Raw genomic sequence first — 18,413 nt, 5'->3', positions numbered from 1 at the left:
TTTTGCGGTACACGGGCCTCTCACTGTTGTGGCCTCTCCCCTTGCGGAGCACAGGCTCCAGACACACAGGCTCAGCGGCCATGGCTCATGGGCCCAGCCACTCCGTGGCATGTGGGATCTTCCCGGACTGGGGCACGAACCCACGTCCCCTGCATCGGCAGGCGGACTCTCAACCACTGTGCCACCAGGGAAGCCCTGATCTCTGTTTTTATATCAATAACAAACTGTTTTATTACTGTAGCTTTATAATATAGTTCGATGCCTCCAGCTTTGTTCTTCTTTCTCAGGATTGCTTTGGCTATTTGGGGTCTTTTGTGGTTCTGCACACAGTTTTGAATTGTTTGTTCTATTTCTGTGTAAATACCTTGGAATTTTGACAAGAAGTTTATTGAATGTGTATATTGCTTTGGGTAGTATGGGCATTTTAACAATATTAATTCTTGCACTCCATGAGCATGCAGTAGCTTTGCATTTATGTGTATCTTTTAACGTTTCTTTCATTAGGGTCTTAAGTTTTCATTGTACAGATCTTTCACCTTCTTGGTTAAATTTATTCTGGATACAACTGTACATGTGCTTCTTTTCTTAATTTGTCTTTCTGATAGTGTGTTATTAGTGTATAGAAATACAACTGATTTCTGTATGTTGATTTTGTATCCTGCAACTTTACTGATTTTTTTTTATTAGTTCTAACAGTTTTTTTGTGGAGTCTTTAAGGTTTTCTGTATATAATATCATGTCATCTGAAAATAATGACAGTTTTACCTACTTTCCAATTTGGATGCCTTTTATTTCTTTTTCTTGCCTAAGAGGTCTAAGACTTCCAATACTATGTGGAATAAAAGTGGCAAGAGTGGGCATCCTTGTGTTGTTCTTGACCTTAGAGGAAAAGCTTTCAGCTTTTCACTGTTGAGTATGATGTTAGCTGTGGGCTTGTCATGTATGGCCTTTATTGTGTTGAGGTACATTTCCTCCATACTCACTTTGTTAAGAGTTTTTATCATAAATCGATGTTGAATTTTGTCAAATGCTTTTTCTGCATCTATTGAGATGATCACATAATTTTAATCTTTTGTTAATATGGCATATCATTGATTGATTTGCAGATATGGAACCATCACTCGGATAAATCCCACTTGATCATGGTATAAGATCCTTTCAAGAATATTAATGTATTCTTGAATTTGGTTTGCTGATATTTTGTTAAGGATTTTTGCATTTGTATTCAGGAGGGATATTGGCCTATAATTTACTTTCCTTGTGGTGTCCTTGTTTTGGTATCAAGACAATGCTGGCCTCATAAAATGAGTTTGGGAGTGTTTCCTCATCTTCTGTTTTTTTTGCAATAGTTGGAGAAGGATTGGTAGTAATTTTTCTTTGAATGTTTGATAGAATTCACCAGTGAAACCATCTGGTCCTGGACTTCTGTTTATTGGGAGGTTTTTGATTACCTATTCATTCTTCTTACTAGTAATTAGTCTTTCCAGATTTTCTGTTCCTTATGATTCAACCTTAGAAGGTTGTATGTTTCTAGGAATTTATCCATTTGTTCAAGGTTGTCCAGTTTGTTGGCATTCAATTGTTCATAGTAGTCTCTTATGATCATTTGTATTCCTGTGGTATCAATTGTAATATCTGTCAGGCTGTTCTTGATGGATAATGGAAAGGGCTAACAAATCTGTTCTTCCCTAACTTGCCAGCAGAAAATTTAGATAATAGAGTTTTTTAGTTGTACTCTGGTATTTTTTGATCACTATTATCCCAGAATGGAATCCTTTATGTTCCTCATATTTTCAGTAGTTGTATTTACCTAGTTTACTGTGGAAGTGTTTCCACAGTATAAACAATTGAGAGTGATAAGTCATGTAGTATAGAACAGAGAATGTTAATTCTCTGATTAAACAGTATCCTCAATGTTAATTCATGTTTTTCCTTCTTAAAGAATTGCACAGTGAATCCAAAGGAAAGTATCCTGAAAAGAGTGAAGGATATTGGGTACATCTTTAAAGAGAAATTTGCTAAAGCTGTGGGACAGGGATGTATGGAAATTGGATCACAGGTAACTTGAGTTCATTTTGATTAGTGCCACTATATAGTAAATAATTTCAAATGCAACATCCGTCCCAATTGTATAAATGCTGTAATAGTGTCTGTCCAATAGTATAAAATATTGGCAGATACCATATCCCAGCTGCTTGTGTATGCTGCTGTTTATGGAAAGCTTTATGGGATAGCTCCCCTCACTCCATTGCAGAAACCAAAAGTAAACATGCAGAAAATTTTAGAAGAATTGTAGAAAATTTTAAAAATACAGTAAGAAAAAAATCAAAATCTTGCTAACATTAAGTTTTTGGTGTATATTCTTTAACTTTTACGTATATGAATATTCATGTATGCATATACTTATACAAATGGAATCATATTATACATGCCATTTATCAGTGATATTATTAAATGATGTTGTTTTTACTATTGCTATTATTATTTCAGAAAATCTAAAACTAATATTTGGTAAGCCAGTGGGCTCTGGATCAGAGCCCTGGGTTTATATCTGGTTCTATCATATATGAGCTGTCATCTAACTTCTCTGAGATTCAGGTTTCTATATTTGCTCTGCTTTTCTCTGTGGCATTAATGAGGTAATATATAAAATATATTTGAAAACTGTAATCTACTATACACATTTATTTCGGTGTAGTGAGGTTATATTTTGATTCCATCTGTGTTTTAAACCATTATATTTAAAAGTTGTTTTTGCTTATATATGAAATTTGTACTCATAATTTGGAATGAAGGATTTTTGTGTGTGTGTGTGTGTGTGTGTGTGTGTGTGTGTGTGTGTGTGTGTGTGTGTGTTTATCTAAAATTTAACTGTTCTTTGGACTAATGAAAACTAGTTGTTTGATAACTTTTTGCTTATAAGATCAGGTAGGTCTGATTTTTGCCTTTGACCAGTTTTATGGAAAGAGACTATTATCTTAATCCTGGAGAGCTATCTTGAAAATACGTGTTCTAGGTCACAAGAAGTATTACATTAATATGTAAAATGGTTAAAATAGTACCAGGTACGTAATATATTCTTAGTACACATATATCTGTTGAATGATGTAGACTGAAGTGGAATGATAGAAAACCAACTACTGGACCCCTCCTCTTGAAAATTTATCAGGAATGTTAAAACCATCATTTTATATTTAAATCTTGAGTTTTAGACAAGCAAGCTTTTGTGATCTCTTGGTAGCCATATTCCTAAGAAGGGTCAGGAATGTGTCTCAAGAGAAAACTTTTAAAAAATTAGTAATTGTTATGGTTTTCTAAAATAGTGGGATCTAATTTTTTTTCTTTCTTTGTAGCGATACAAACTTGGAGTCCGATTGTATTACCGAGTAATGGAATCCATGCTTAAATCAGTAAGTTAAAAAGAACATAATAGAAAAAAAATTTAATGCTGACACAAAGAAGGCTTCAATTAATTTTTTTTTAATCTGTTTTAGGAAGAAGAACGATTATCCATTCAAAATTTTAGGTAAATTTTTGTTTTAGTAAAACAATTTCTTCTTTTTTTAAAAGTAAATGTTACAAAATCATTCTTTTTTTTCCTTTAGCAAACTCCTGAATGACAACATCTTTCATACGTCTTTGTTGGCTTGCGCTCTTGAGGTTGTAATGGCTACATATAGCAGTAAGTTAAATTTTAGTAAATAAACATTTTAGTTCAATTTAAAGTTAAAAAAAACTTACCTAATGTGTGGTATGGATTTTTGTGGTGGGGAGAATGGAGAAGTTAAGGAGTTAAGGAGAAGAAATGCATATTTTAGATCAGTATACACTGAAGAATGTAATTGGTCACCGTAATGTGGTCACCATAAAGTGGTTTATTAACCTGAATTATTTCATGTCATCTTGGGAATAGTGTCACTAGACTCCTATTCTGGACTATCCTGAATCCAGGAAATGCTCCTATTGAAACCGCTTCAAAGACTTATGAGACTGTAAAATGCCTGAGGAGTACTACTGAGCAGCTACATATATATTCTGTGGTTATGAGACCAAAGGTTGGAGCTAGAATCCACCAGCTAAACAGAACAGAGGCCACCAATAGTGTTTTTTTAAAATATAATTTTAAACACGTATTATTTTGCAAATAATGTTGCAAATGTCAAAAAAAAGTTTTGTTTGCAAAAAACAACAGAAGAAAATTTATCTAAGGATACAAATGTATAATAAAAGAGAAACTTAAATTAGTAAACAAATATGGACAACTGTGAATCCTCATTTATAACCAAGAAATGCATAATTAAAACAGATATTTTCTAACCAATCAAATTGTCAAAATCTTAAAGAATCACTTCCTCTCTTAATCGAGGATTAATGAGACAGTTAAAATGGATATGCTAATGCATTGCTGGTTAGATGTTAAACGTGTCCCGGATACAAGTTTAGGGTGTTTAAACCTTTGAAAATTTGATATAAGCTGTGAGCCTTCTATCCAGGAAAGACATATATATATATGCACATATACTCAAACTTTGGAAGCCTATTTCCTAGGAGTCTGTGGGCCCCAGAATAAAAAATTCTGTTCTAAATAAAAATTTTTGTTTAGGCTTTCTACTGTGTTTTAATTTTTTGTTTGATAAAACCTTCAAACCGAAAAATATGTCATTCAAGGCTTAACATTTCATACCTAAGTTACGTTTTTCTTTCATTTTTAGGAAGTACATCTCAGAATCTGGATACTGGAACAGATTTGTCCTTCCCTTGGATTCTGAATGTACTTAATTTAAAAGCTTTTGATTTTTACAAAGTGATTGAAAGTTTTATCAAAGCAGAAGCCAACTTGACCAGAGAAATGATTAAACATTTAGAACGATGTGAACATCGAATCATGGAATCCCTTGCATGGCTCTCAGTAAGTAACTAGCTAAAATAGTTAAAGATACTCATATGCATACGGATAACAGTTATCTGTTAGTGAGAGGTATTTGTTAACATTTACCTCAAGAACAAATATGAAATTTAATAAATAATGTAGTTTCAGTGTATAGCCCAAGAAGCAAGTGGAATATTAGATTGGAGTTTCTTTGAGCTCCCCAGACTGTCTGATACAAGGATTTATTTATGAATAGCTTTTCTTAAAGCTTGGCACTTCAAAACAAAGCAGAATTCTTTAGAGTATTTGGGAACTTTATTTAAAATAGAGGTGTCATGTATGAAAATTTAAAATGTCTGCTCTTAAAATTTCAACAAAATGATGAAAAAAATTGAGATTATGCTATTGAGATGATTTAAAAATACAGATTTTTAGTTCAATCTAATCTGATTTTTTTTGTCCCATTGTTAAAGGTAATCCAAAAATCTACACAATTATAGTTATTGTTTATAGCATTATAAGGGCACAAAGCATATTCTCTAGGTAGTCTATTTATAGCATATAACCTATTGATAAGGCTTTATTTTAGTAAAAGTGACATTTCCTATGTAGTAATAGTAAAATATTTATATGAAGTTCTTCTGTTATGCTCTTTAAATCTTCATAGTTGAGTAATACTTTGTTAAGCATCAGGTTTGTAGATTAATATAGAGTTGGTTTCTTCTGAAATTGTTGCATGCTAAGCATATATCTTTTCATTTTTATCAGTATATAGAAATGGTAATAGAAAAATTAAGACTTTAGTTATATTAGAATCCTAATCTGTACATGTAAACCAGGTTTTACTTTTTTGATATTTTAAAAATGTAATGGCTAAGAGTAACTTGTTTCTTAGTGCTTTTCTTGTATTGCTGTATAGACAGAGTGGATAGAAAAGGAGAGAAGTATGGGAAGTTGATAGAAAGACACTATTGCTAAGATTGAATTGGGTAACTCCTTTATACAGGAGCTTCCACTGTAGAAGAAAAGGAGTGGTTAGGAGAAAACTCAGAATCCGGGGGTTAAATGAAAGTAGCAAAAATAAGTAAATAGATCAATAAATGAAACAAGCAGATAGAGTACTTTTCAGAGGCTGTTGTGCCCTCTCTTCCTAGAAATTGAAATCAAGACATCACTGTATTATCTGAAAGTGACTGTTCTCATTTCTTTTAGAGAACTACTTTTATTTCCATCAGTACACATCTGCTGTATACCTTGCATTGAGATAGACATTGTGAGGATATAGAAAAGATATGAGCTCTGAAAGTTGTGGAGGAAATAGTAGAAATGTATGGTTTAACAACTGCTTGTGCTCAAGCCTGTTTAGTTCAGTTACTGGTGTTCTAGGATTCAAAACAATATTCCTTTATTTTTGAGAATTTTTGGAGAAAAAGTGACATGCACAAAATCTGGAAAAAGGTATAATTTTTTAATAATAGGATGATGTGGAAGTCATAATAAGCCTCTGAATTTAAATTCTAAGTATGGTATTTCTAGGGGATGAAATTATAGATGATTTTTAATGTTTGGATTTTTAAAAAATCAACACATACTACTGTTTTAATTGTAAAGAATGGAGTGGTAGTGGGTAACTGTGAAGTTAAGTCATCCTACACAAACACAATATGTGAATTTTTCCTGTGAGAATAATTGACATTTTAGAGAAGAGACATACTATAGATCTATTTGAGCTTTCACAGGCTTTAGGATTTTTTTCTTTATTGAAGTATAACATATATACAGAAAAGTATATATCACAAGTTGTAGTTCAAAGGATTTTTTACAAATTAAATATACCCACATTACCAGCATATACAATAGATCAAGAATCAGAGCAATTGAACACACCCATGATATCAAAATCCAGATCAAGAATCAGAGCAAACTTTCATGGTTTTTTGATTCTGTATTATAATAAGAGTCTCTCATTAAACTGTAGTGATTTATAAGAACATATTCAGTGTTGTTTACCTAGGGAAACATCAAGTGATATTATTACTTTTACCTGTTGATAATTTAATGAAAGAAAGAACGTCATTGTATTTTTAATGGTTGCATAGGGGAAGGGTTCAGTATCTTTACTTCACAATATTGAGAAATAATAAACCAAGAACAGAATAACTATAAGAAGGAATAAGCACATTTCTGTTTCTTTTGATCCCAGACAGATTAACAGGCAATATATGAATGTAAAATGCTAAACAATCTATTGAAAAACCTAGTGAAATCTTGTTCTCTGGAAATTTGGAAGATTAGAGGTTGTTTAAAATGAACCATACCTAGGGCTTCCCTGGTGGCACAGTGGTTGGGGGTCCGCCTGCCGATGCAGGGGACACGGGTTCGTGCCCCGGTCCGGGAAGATCCCGCATGCCGCGGAGCCGCTGGGCCCATGAGCCATGACCTCTGAGCCTGTGCGTCCGGAGCCTGTGCTCCGCAACGGGAGAGGCCGCAGCAGTGAGAGGCCCGCGTACCGCCAAAAAAACAAAAAAACAAAAACAAACAAACAAAAGAAAAATGAACCATACCTAAGCGTTAGATTGAATGACTTCCGGATGTTTAGACCTCTTAAATCTGCTAAGTAGTTTATAATGCCAGCAGATGATGAGGTGAGATTTGGATATTTTACTTTCAGTATATTCAAACTGTATCCGATGTTTTTGGTAAAATCTTTGTAAACCAAAGTAGACCAGGTACTTTATTCTCTAAATGGTCTTTTTTGTGGGCGACTGTGGACTTTTCCTGTTGATCTCCCCACATCTCTTGCTGCCTTAATACTATTTCTCTCACAGCCACCTGAGAAATTTTTTCATAAATGCAGAACAAATCTCATTATGCTAATTCCTCAAATAAAAACCTTCTGTAGGGGACCTATGCATCTGGTAATATTAAAGATAGAATCCTGAGGAGCTTCAACATTTAAGGGATAGACAGAAAAGAGAAGCCTATAAAAGAGATTGAGGCATCTGATATTCCTCCTCAGAGACAGGAGGGGTATCAGAAGTGGTGTCATACTCGCTCTCTCAAAGAGAGGGTTCTGAAAGGTCTGAGTGAGTGCTTGCTGTTTCAGATACTGTAGGAGCAGTCAGTAAGAACTGAAGAGTGTTCATTAGTTTCAGCAATAAGGAAGCCACTGGTGAAGGTAGCGAGGACTGTTACAAGAAGTGGTGGGGGCAGGAGTAGGTTGCAGTGGAATTTGGATGAGATGTGAGTGAGAGATAAAGTGGAGACATTATAGATAGCTTTCATCAGTCTTGTCTGAGAAGGGAAGTAAACGTATAGCTGGAGGTATGTGAGGTGGAGGGAAGATTAGTTTTTAAGATGGGAAAGGAAGGATTAAATGTTGACAGAAAAGAGCTATTAGAAATGTTATCTATTGCTGGATGACACATTAGTGGCTTAAAACAATCATTTTATTTTGCTCATGATTCTGTGGGTCAGGGATTTGGGAAGAGCTTGACTGGGCAGTTCATCCCTGACCATGTAGTATCAGCTGGTGTCTGAGGCGGGATCCACTTCCAAGATGCTTCTTAACTCACAAGTCTGGAACCTTGCTGCTTCTTGGTATGTGCTCACCTCTCCCTTCCTTTCTTTCTTTTTCCCTCCTCATCTCATCCTTCTGGGCTTCTCATGTGAGAAACTATGCATCTTATAGCATTTTGGTTTTAGAGTACTTGTGCTTCTTACACAGCAGCTCTTTATCACTGGTTTTAGGCAATTTGATTACAGTGTGCCTTGGTTTAATTTTCTTCATGTTTCTCTTGTTTGGAGTTCTGCTTCGAAAGGTGAGCTTATAGGTTTCATCAAATCTGGACATTTGGGGCCATTATTTTCTTAAAATGTTTTTGTTGACTCCTCCCACCCCTTCCCTCAGGGATTCCAGTCACACATGTATTAGGTCACTTGAAGTTGTCCCACAGTTCACATCATGATGCTCTGTTTTTTGTTTTTGTTTTTTTTGGTTCCAGATATTTTTGTTTCTGTTTCGTTTGAAATAGTTTCTATAGCTATGTCTTCAAGTTCATTAATTTTTTCTGCTAAAATGTCTAATTTGCTATTCCATCTACTATATTTTTAATCTTAGATATTCTGTTTTTCATCTCTAGAAGTTTGACTTGAATCCTTTTCTAAATCTTCCATATCTCTCTTTAACATATTTGTGCTTTCCTTTACTTTCTTAAACATATGGAATATAGTTATAATAATTGTTTTAAAGTTCCCGTTTACTAATTCTAACATCTATGTCTTTTTAGGACTGTTTCTGTTAACTGATACTTCTCCTTTTAAGGGTCATGGTTTTCTGTTTTTTGTTTGTTTGTTTGTTTTTGCCTGCTTGATGACTTCTTTTGGATGCCAGACATTGTAAATTTTACCTTACTGGGTCCTGGATATTTTTATATTCCTTTCACTATTCTCGAGCTGTGTTTTGGGACTCAGTTTAGTTACTTGGAAACAGTTTGATCCTTTAAAGACTTTTGTTGTTGTTTATAGACAAAGCCAGGGCAGTCTTTAATCTATGGCTAATTTTTCCCCACTGTTGAGGCAGTCCCCTTCTGAGTACTCTACCTGATGTCACATATATTACAAGGTTTTTCCACCCTGGCTGGTGGAAATCAAAACTCTTCTGGGCCCTATGTCAGCTCCTGGAATGGTTCTTTTTCTGGCTTTGGGTAGTTTTCCTGCACTGATCAGTACTAGGGTGAAAACTTGAGAGTAACCCTCTGCAGACTCCTGGAGCTCTGTCTTTGCAGCTCTCTCCTTTCTGTGTAACTCTCTGCTCTGCTATTCTGTCCTGCTAATATTAGCTGCCTTAGCTTTCTTGAATTCTCAACTCTGTTTTCTCCAACCAGGCAGACCACTGGGATCTATTTCAGTTTCTCCTCCCTGTGTTGTAGCCTGGGAACTGTCTCCAGGCAAAGGTGGGGCTTACCATTTGCTTTCTTTCTCTCAGAGATTACTGTCCTATACTGTTTGTTGTTCGTTGTCTGAAAACTATTATTTCATTTATGTTGTTCAGTTTTGTAGTTGAGACAAATCTGGTCTCTGTTCCTTCATCACAGCCGAAAGAAAGAGTTATGTATAGTATTTAGTGATTGATAAAGTATTTTTAAATATGTATACTTAAAGAACATTTAGGGTATCATTTCTGTTTTCCTGTATTAAATGCATCATATCTTCTGAATAATATTGTTTCAGAGTGGTACTTACTATATGGAGAGCATAGAAGTACTAGTAATTAACTGTTGTATTTAATTTTAATAAGTCACAAGAAAACTGAGCCTCCTTTAAATGTTGTCAAATATAGCTGATTCATTAAATTGGATTTTGCCATACTGTTTTTTCTGTAGTCACTAAACATTAGCAGGTTTCTTCATTCAGTTGCACAAATGTTTGGCCAGAGCACTTTTACAAAAGAAAAGATTAAAACTGTTTCCATTTTATTATTTTTCCAAAATTTAAATGAAGACCAGTTTCACATGTCAGTACAATTGTAATGAATAGCTTGTATTTTTAGAGTCCTGATTTGATGACAAACTTGTATACAAATTTTTAAGCTTCTTTGGTATTCTTTGAAATGTCAGAATTGACAGGAAATGAACACAAAAGGGAGAAAAGCCTGTGGCTCTGAAAAAGCCAGAAAGGATATCTGTTGTATATTTGGATGGTAGATCATTAACCTCTGGTGCACTTTTGCACAATGGTTTTAGTATTTACCATTAGACATTATTTTTTTCAAAAGTTATATTTTACTGAGAACTATGTCTCAGGAAGGTGAATGAAATGTAAGATAATGATTAAGCCATATTTAACACTTTTTAAAAATATGGGTAAGGATGGTGAAGTAATATGATACCATATACTATATTTATATAGCAGCCATGCTACTATAATGAAAAATGAGCTCCTCATGCGTTATTTTTTTTTTAAAAAACCATATATTTATCTTTTTGCCAGCAAGAGAAAACATTTATTTTTAAAAAGTCTGATTCTTTCTGAAAATATCACTAAGGCTTTAACCTTTCACTCTGACCCAACATGTTCCTAATTTCTTGCCCTTAATTCCCATAACTAACTAGTAGCTTCTCAAGTGATTTAGGAGATTTGACTTTGCCTTTCAAAACTGAAATTATTTTATTTTCTTCTAAATACAACTTTGCTTCCCAATATCTATATTTTTATATTACTTTTCAAGTCATCCAGGCTTGAATACTGAGCATTTTTTCCTTCTTTTTCTCTATAGTTAGATATAGTCTTGTAATTAAAAAAACAGAAACCAAAACCCAAAAAACTTTACCATGTCCTTTATATTTATTTCATTATTATGTTAAAGATCTGTTTTCATTTACATTTCCCTAGATCAGATCATCACGTTGTTACATTTAACATATTATTATAGACTCCTGCTTGGTCTCCCAGCTTAGGCACTATCCTCTATTTTATACTTTGGTGCTAAGTTAATATTCCTAAATGCTTATTCGTGCCATACTCCTGTTCAGGAACCTACAGTAGCTCTGCATTCCCATGTAGAAAAATGTCGCCTCTTTACTCTGGTTGTGATAATCTGGCCCTGCCTTACCTTGCTAGCCTTCCACTATTCCTCAGACACTTACTGTGTGCAGAGAGTTCTTTCATCTCTTTAGCAAACCACATTTATCTGGTGAGAGTGAGTATGGCCTAGTGTGGGACGTGGAATCAGAAGACCTGGCATTAGGGCCTAGCTCTTTCATGTACAAGTTAATGTCTTTGTCTTAGTTTCTTGCTTTGTAAATTGAGACAGACCAAAAGATTTGAATATTTCTAGCTCAAATATTTTATAAGTCTACAAAACTGTTTAAGTGTTGAGAATTATTTGCCACTACTGAAGGTGGATCCATATTCTTTTAGATTACTTCACAATTTATAACATTTTGAAGAAACATTTTTCAAAAAGTAACACAGAGGTCTCATTTCCGTATTCTCCTTTAGCTCCGTTTTTCTCAATTCTCTTTGGGCCATACCTGATATTTGTACATCAGATATTTTAAAGGAATTATACTTTTTCCTGTGAGGTATCCAAGGACATGGAAGATAGCCCCTATCCTTAAAGAGGCTTAGAACTTAGTAGAAAAGTAATTCACTGTAATATACTGTGAAAGAAGATAAACCATGAGGGTCAAAGGAGGAAGTGATCAATCATATGTGGATGGGAAAAGACTTAACAACAGGTGTGGAAATGTGGACACAAGTAGGAAAGCCTAGCATGAGGTACATTGGGGGAGAATTATGGCCCAGCATTGGCAATGGTAGATGAGTACTGATTTAAGACTAGTAATTTAGTCTTAAAAGTTAGAGTTTTTAGCCTTGTGAAAAGTGGAGAGCTAACTCTCTTGATAAATGAGATATTATACAAAAATGAATGTACCAGATAATTTTATGTGCTAGTTGAAAGTAAAATGTATGTGTATGTGTGTGTGTGTGTGTTTAGACACACACAACTTTTTTGAGGGAAATAATCTTGAAATAGAATACATGCTTTCGTCTTTGAAAGAGCGTATTTAAAGTAATTTTACTTTTTCTTTTTGAGCCAGGGACATCATTATAAACATTAATATATTATTCATGGACTAGGCTCCTCATTTGCCTATGGAAACTATTGTGCTCTTTACCTAGTGTTTTAGTTTTTTCTGCCTTTCCCCTCCCTTTCCTAGTGAATTATTCTGTATTTCTCACTATTTCAAGTTCTACCAGACCATGATGCCTGTTGCCTGTAACTTGCTCTCCTAAGCTAATTAAATCAATATGCACTATTGTCAATGCCCTTTGTCCTTTTGGATTTTTGGCACAATGATATTGATAAAGTCCTTTTCTTACTTCCAGGCTGAGGGTTATTTTCTTAGTAGTAGTTTTCAAACTTTAATATCCATGGAGATCTTATTAAAATATACTTTCTTATCAAGTGGTTCTAGGGCGGGGCTTGCAATTCAGCATTTCTCACAGGCCCCCAGATGGTTCTGACGTTGCTAGCCCATGGGCCACTCTTTAGAAGAGCCAGATTGTAGATGACCTTACATTACTGGGCTTTAAAATGAAATACTCTGTTGGTTCTTTACAGTAAATCCGCAAGGTAGGTGTAGCCATGAATCTAATTTCCTGTATGAGGAAAGAGAAACACAGAATATTTGTGTCCCACCTGACAGCTAATTAGCAATAAGGGATGGAAGGCAGCTAATACTCCTTGATCGGTTGCAATGTGCTGTGCACCAAAAGTATTTGTCTAATTTAATTCTCATAATAATCTGTGATGTCACTAATACTATTTTCATTTTACAGAAGTGGAAACAGGCTCAGGAAGGTTAAGCAATTTGTCTAAGATCACACACTTGGCATTTGAACCCAGATTGGTTTGATTCCAAATTCCACATTGGTCTAGTAAAGTGCCCCTCTCATTGTACCACGTTTTTTCTGTTTATTCATTCACACTTTTTATTACCACTATAACATGTAGTCAAGCATATGAGACAGTATAAAATTTTATTCTAAGTGAAAATATATACATTTTTTATCTTGAGTAACAAGGTGAGTGTTTTGCCCTAGAGCTAGTCAGTAATAGGAAGAGGGGAAGGTACTACCCTTTGTTGACCAGCTCCTTTGTGTAGTGCACACTCACTGTTGATCTGCTGGATTCCTCAGGAAGAAAAGATTAGAAGACCTTACAAAAAGAGCAAACTATATTTTAAAAGGAGTTACTGCTGTGTCTATATGTTTCATTTAGGTAACTCTTAGAATGAGATTTTAATATAATAATATAAGTATTTTTAGAATCCATGATAGTTTAGGGTTGATAAAATTAGATGTTTGGATCAACCCTCAAGGAGATTGAAGGGAAGGGTGAGAATGAGGTAAAATGGAAAACCAGGTCTCTTTTCATACACTGAAATGTTAAAGCTGAGTTTTTTCTGAGTTTTTAATGAAAGATTCCAGGTATGCCTAAAAAGTCTTCTATAAGAATGAAAAAATGTAAAGCCCAAGAAGGGAAAATAAAGGAAGGCAATATCTTAGAAATAAAATTTTTAATAGTGACCTTGTGTTCTCCAGTGGTCTAGAGAGAAATTAAAAAATATAGATATGCAGAAAAAGTACAGAAATAAGGATAGTAATTTACTTGGTTCATACGAATAATTATCCACTAAAATGTGAATAGATGGTTGCTTTATAAAGCTCTAAGACTCTAAGCTCAATTTAATAAAATAACTCTCTTCCTCCTTCATGATTAAGCCAGTGAAGAATCAATGAGGCATTAAATGGTTTTTTATGTTCTTCTTCATATGTTAAAAAACAACGAACAGGAAACCCAGAGAAACTGAGATAGATAATAACTGTTATAAATTATTGCATGTCTTCTCCTGTACTGAATGTTTACGTGAGCGTGAGTTCTTGATCCAGATCTGTTTATGGTTTTAAGCATAAAATTTTCTCCATATCTAAACCTTTGCTCAAGTGCCATCTTGTCTTGAACCCTGTGCTTGACCACTCAGTCTATTCTTTTCTCTATGTACTTGTCTCCTTTTTTCTTTAGAACACTCTGACACACATGAGAAATTGCTAGAGTTCACTGTGGAGGACACAGTGAAGTATTCAAGACTTGTCTGTTCATGTCTCCCTTCCCCCTCCCCCATTGTCCATACTATACATTCTCCTTGTTCATGAATTGGCACAAGGGACTAAAGAAATTCAGGGATATAAAAAAAAAAATCTCAAACTCAGAAATGTCTCTTAGGTAGCTCATAGAAACTTGCTTTAGAAAGCAGTGCTTGTAAAAAGCTCATCACTAGCTTATGTCTTTGGAATCTTTTCCTGATCATCATACGGAGCTGCATCAAAATGACCCTCACTTATGCATATTACATTTCAGTGTAGAAGTCATAATAGGTAACATTTTTGCATGTATGCTGATACAGGCACTATTAAAAGTGCTGAAATGTGTTAACTCATTTATTTTGCACAACTCTGTGAAGGAGATCACCACTTCATAGATGAAAAAACTGAGGTACAGAGAAATTGAGACTGTTTCCCTTACCCACAAAACTAAGTTGATAGCAGAGCTAGAATTTTAACTCAGACCATCTGGTTCCAGAGACTGTGCTCGTAACCCCTATGCTGCCTCACAGTGTGTATTAGTTTACTGCTGGGTATATGCACTATCGTGATTAGTTTCTTTATTCATGTTTTATCTGTGTTTGTGTCACTGTGCGGTAGCAGAAGGAGCCTGGGCTTTGGTGTCACCACATCTCATTTAATCTTCACAGAAGGTAAACATTGCTGTTCCTGTTTTACAGATAGGAAAAGCTGAGGTTCATTCAAAGATGCCAGGTAACTTGCTTTGGTGTGATTCTGAGCAAGTTATACCTCTGTATCTCAGATTTTCTCATCTGTAAAATGGGCATGATAATACTTATCAGAGTTGTTGTGAGGAATAAATGGACATTTATGAGAATGGTACATTTTAGAAACATCACAATTAATTGTTAGTTTCCTTCAGTTCATTGTCTTTACTATACAGTGATGTCCTAAGAACAGAGAACACGGTTAAACAGTATTGGATCTGTTTATCCCGGCTTACTACAAATATGTAGAACTCTTCTCTTCTCCCGAGGCACCTCCCCCTCCCTCACTGCCTTCGCAAAATGGAATAAGTTCAGGGAGAAAGAGGTGTAACTGAATTCCAGCATTGTTAAATGTGGGCAGTGTTCTCTGTTATACTGCAGTTGGAATTTGTTATGGTGCTTTTAGTTATGAATCATGTCAGTAATTACCCTGAGGGCAGTGTTCATTATTCAAGTACAGACAAGAAGGGAGATTGTAGCAGTTGTAGAAGAATAGCTTGGAAATATCCTCTGTACTTAACCTGTGGAAATGGAAGCGCTTGTACTCTTGGTCAGAGAGTATCTTCTACAAGGTCATGATGTTAGAAAATTACCTGAATATAGTCTGAGAATTTTCAGTCTCTAAACTTGTATCGTATCATATCCTGACTGTAATAGTGAGGAAGGACTCTGGAATCTAGATGTGCAAGAAACAAAAAGTAGAAGTATCTTATGAGATCTCAATTATATTTAATGTATTTTCTGAATTCCTCCAGCCAAATCAGAGGCTGTTATTAATGGTGAGTTTAGTAAAATTTTAGAACCACTGTAGGGCAATTGTTCTTAAACCATCTAAGTTCAGTTACCTTTAATTATAAAATAGATCCAACTTTTTGGCATTTATCTTTTCCAGATGTTTAGGTCATGTTTTTAAAATTAAACTGTCATAACCTAGTCTGTTTTAAAATGCATGTGAGTGACCTTTGCATTTGTGGTTTTATTAATTTACATATTGGTTCTTAGTATTTTCTGTTATTGTCAGAAATACCCAAATATCAAAAGTATTTTTGGTGTCTTCCTGTACTTGCTAGATTTAGAACATGATTTTAAAAAGCTTACAATAGGAAACAGCTGTATTTGTGTCTCTTTCAAAAAAAACTTTTTATTGTTCTTGCTCAGTTTCATTGTTTCTTGCCTCCATTAAATTATAACAGATAATTTCTCTTAGATTTTGATTATACTCTTGAAGAATTCTCAAAGGCTAACATTTGTCTTTTAGTTTTGATTATACTCTAAGAATTCTCAGAGACTAACGTAAGTCTATCTTGCTATCTTTTGTTTCATTTCCTTTTTAGAATTTAATATCTGGTCATTTTTATCCTCATTAATAAAGTAATAAAAAGTATTATTTTTATTACTATCTGGTCATTATACTTACCCTTTCCATGTTTTAAGATAATTTAATAGTCTAAAAGTTTTATTTACAGATTAGTAATGGTAGTTTTTATAACTTAAGTTTTACCGTTTTGATTTTTTTCTCTTAAACATTAAACTGAGAGAGGTAAAGCAAAATGACTTATCTTTTACTAATACATGAGTAATAAACAAAAATGAACATAGGATTCCCTAATCCAGTACTGAACTCCTGAAAATATAAACTTGTTCTTGAAAATATAAGCTTTTGCATTATCTTTGTAATAGGCATGCTGGACACTTTTAATACTGTGTACTTTTAGACCAGGACCTAACTCACGTATTCTAACAGGGTTGTCTGAACATAAACCTTTTCACAGTTCAGTTTCAAATGAAGAATGAATAGCCTGAGTAGATGGAGATGGGTAAAAATTACCATAATAATGCAAAAATGTTATCCCTGATCTTTTAAATTATTTCTCTAGGAACAACTCTGTAATCTCTTGTAGACAAACTATTTATACATGGCCTTTTTTATTTTTTAGCACATGTCCATACTTTTTCCTTCTCTTAAGTAGCTAAGATTATATTATGTGTGTTTCAGTCTAAAGAAGTCTCATGAAACCACAACACAAAGTATAGCAATTTTTCCACAACAATTTTGAAACCAGTTATTTTGGCCATCAGCAAAAATTACATATGTGACATATAAACCAAAAGGTGTAATTTTTTTAGTTCTATGTTTTAAGTACTATTCATTTTTATTTAAATAAATGGCTGCTTCTGTTTTCATCAAATACTATACATAAAATCCTTTTTTCTGAAAAGCCTAAATTTTAGTCCAGTGTAAATATTATAAACTCATGTAATTAAATACATTTCTTTATTTTAAAATAAAGAATTATAATAAAATGATTCATAGATTTTTATGCCCTATTAAAATATGAGCTAACAATTAGTAATTGATTAAACAGTTGGAAAATTATCATTTTTTAAAGAAAATTAAATTGAAGATTATATCATTCATAATGTGAGGATTTGTTTTGTTTTGATGAAAAAGCCCTTTGCATGTTATTTATTAGCAACAATGAAAGGGTTTAAGTAGTATAACTTTTTCTTGTGTAACTAAGACTGTGTAATTGCTTTTAAAAACAAGACTACCTCTGGTTTAAAATAGCAAAATGACCACACATTTTTACCACCTTTCTCCCCCAAAACCCTACAGAAGTGACAGAAAAGGAAAAAAAAACACATGGCAGTGAATTTCAGCAGTACCAAGACTATGAAGTGGGAAGTTTAGGGGTTAATTCAGATTTGAGGATAAAAAGTAAAAGAGGTGTCTGTTTGATGGATACAACGAAGTAGAGAAAACTACTGAATACAGTAGGTGAAGACTCCCACAGTGGAAGTGGGATTCTTAGCTTCTAAGTTCAAAGTAATAATAGAAGGTACAGAGAGTGTAGCAGTAATCAGGAGAGTTTTTCTAAAGTGCTGTCTGCCACTGGCTCTCAAACTTCTGCATGTATCAGAAGGCTGGAGGGCTTGTTAAAAGACAGATTGCAGGGCTTCCCTGGTGGCTCAGTGGTTGCGAGTCCGCCTGCCGATGCAGGGGACGTGGGTTTGTGCCCCGGTCTGGGAAGATCCCACATGCCGCGGAGCGGCTGGGCCCGTGAGCCATGGCCGCTGAGCCTGCGCGTCCGGAGCCTGTGCTCCACAACGGGAGAGGCCACAACAGTGAGAGGCCCGTGTCC

At 34.4% G+C, this 18,413-nt stretch overlaps 1 protein-coding gene across 2 annotated transcripts in view; it reads left to right on the top strand.

Moving 5' to 3' along the window:
* RB1 (RB transcriptional corepressor 1) overlaps positions 1–18,413 on the top strand; it is a 134,239-nt gene that overhangs the window by 64,848 nt on the left and 50,978 nt on the right. For both annotated transcript variants that reach the window (XM_007466438.1, XM_007466437.1), the window contains 5 exons: positions 1,943–2,059; positions 3,354–3,410; positions 3,495–3,526; positions 3,606–3,682; positions 4,713–4,909. In XM_007466438.1, coding sequence (XP_007466500.1) covers positions 1,943–2,059; positions 3,354–3,410; positions 3,495–3,526; positions 3,606–3,682; positions 4,713–4,909 — 480 coding nt within the window. The remainder of the gene's footprint in view (positions 1–1,942; positions 2,060–3,353; positions 3,411–3,494; positions 3,527–3,605; positions 3,683–4,712; positions 4,910–18,413) is intronic.

This window comes from Lipotes vexillifer, unplaced genomic scaffold (assembly GCF_000442215.2).
Source record: "Lipotes vexillifer unplaced genomic scaffold, Lipotes_vexillifer_v1.1 scaffold384, whole genome shotgun sequence".
Taxonomy (NCBI): Eukaryota; Metazoa; Chordata; class Mammalia; order Artiodactyla; family Lipotidae; genus Lipotes; species Lipotes vexillifer.
Note: the sequence above shows the minus strand (reverse complement) of the source record. Positions and strands in the feature narration are given on the sequence as shown.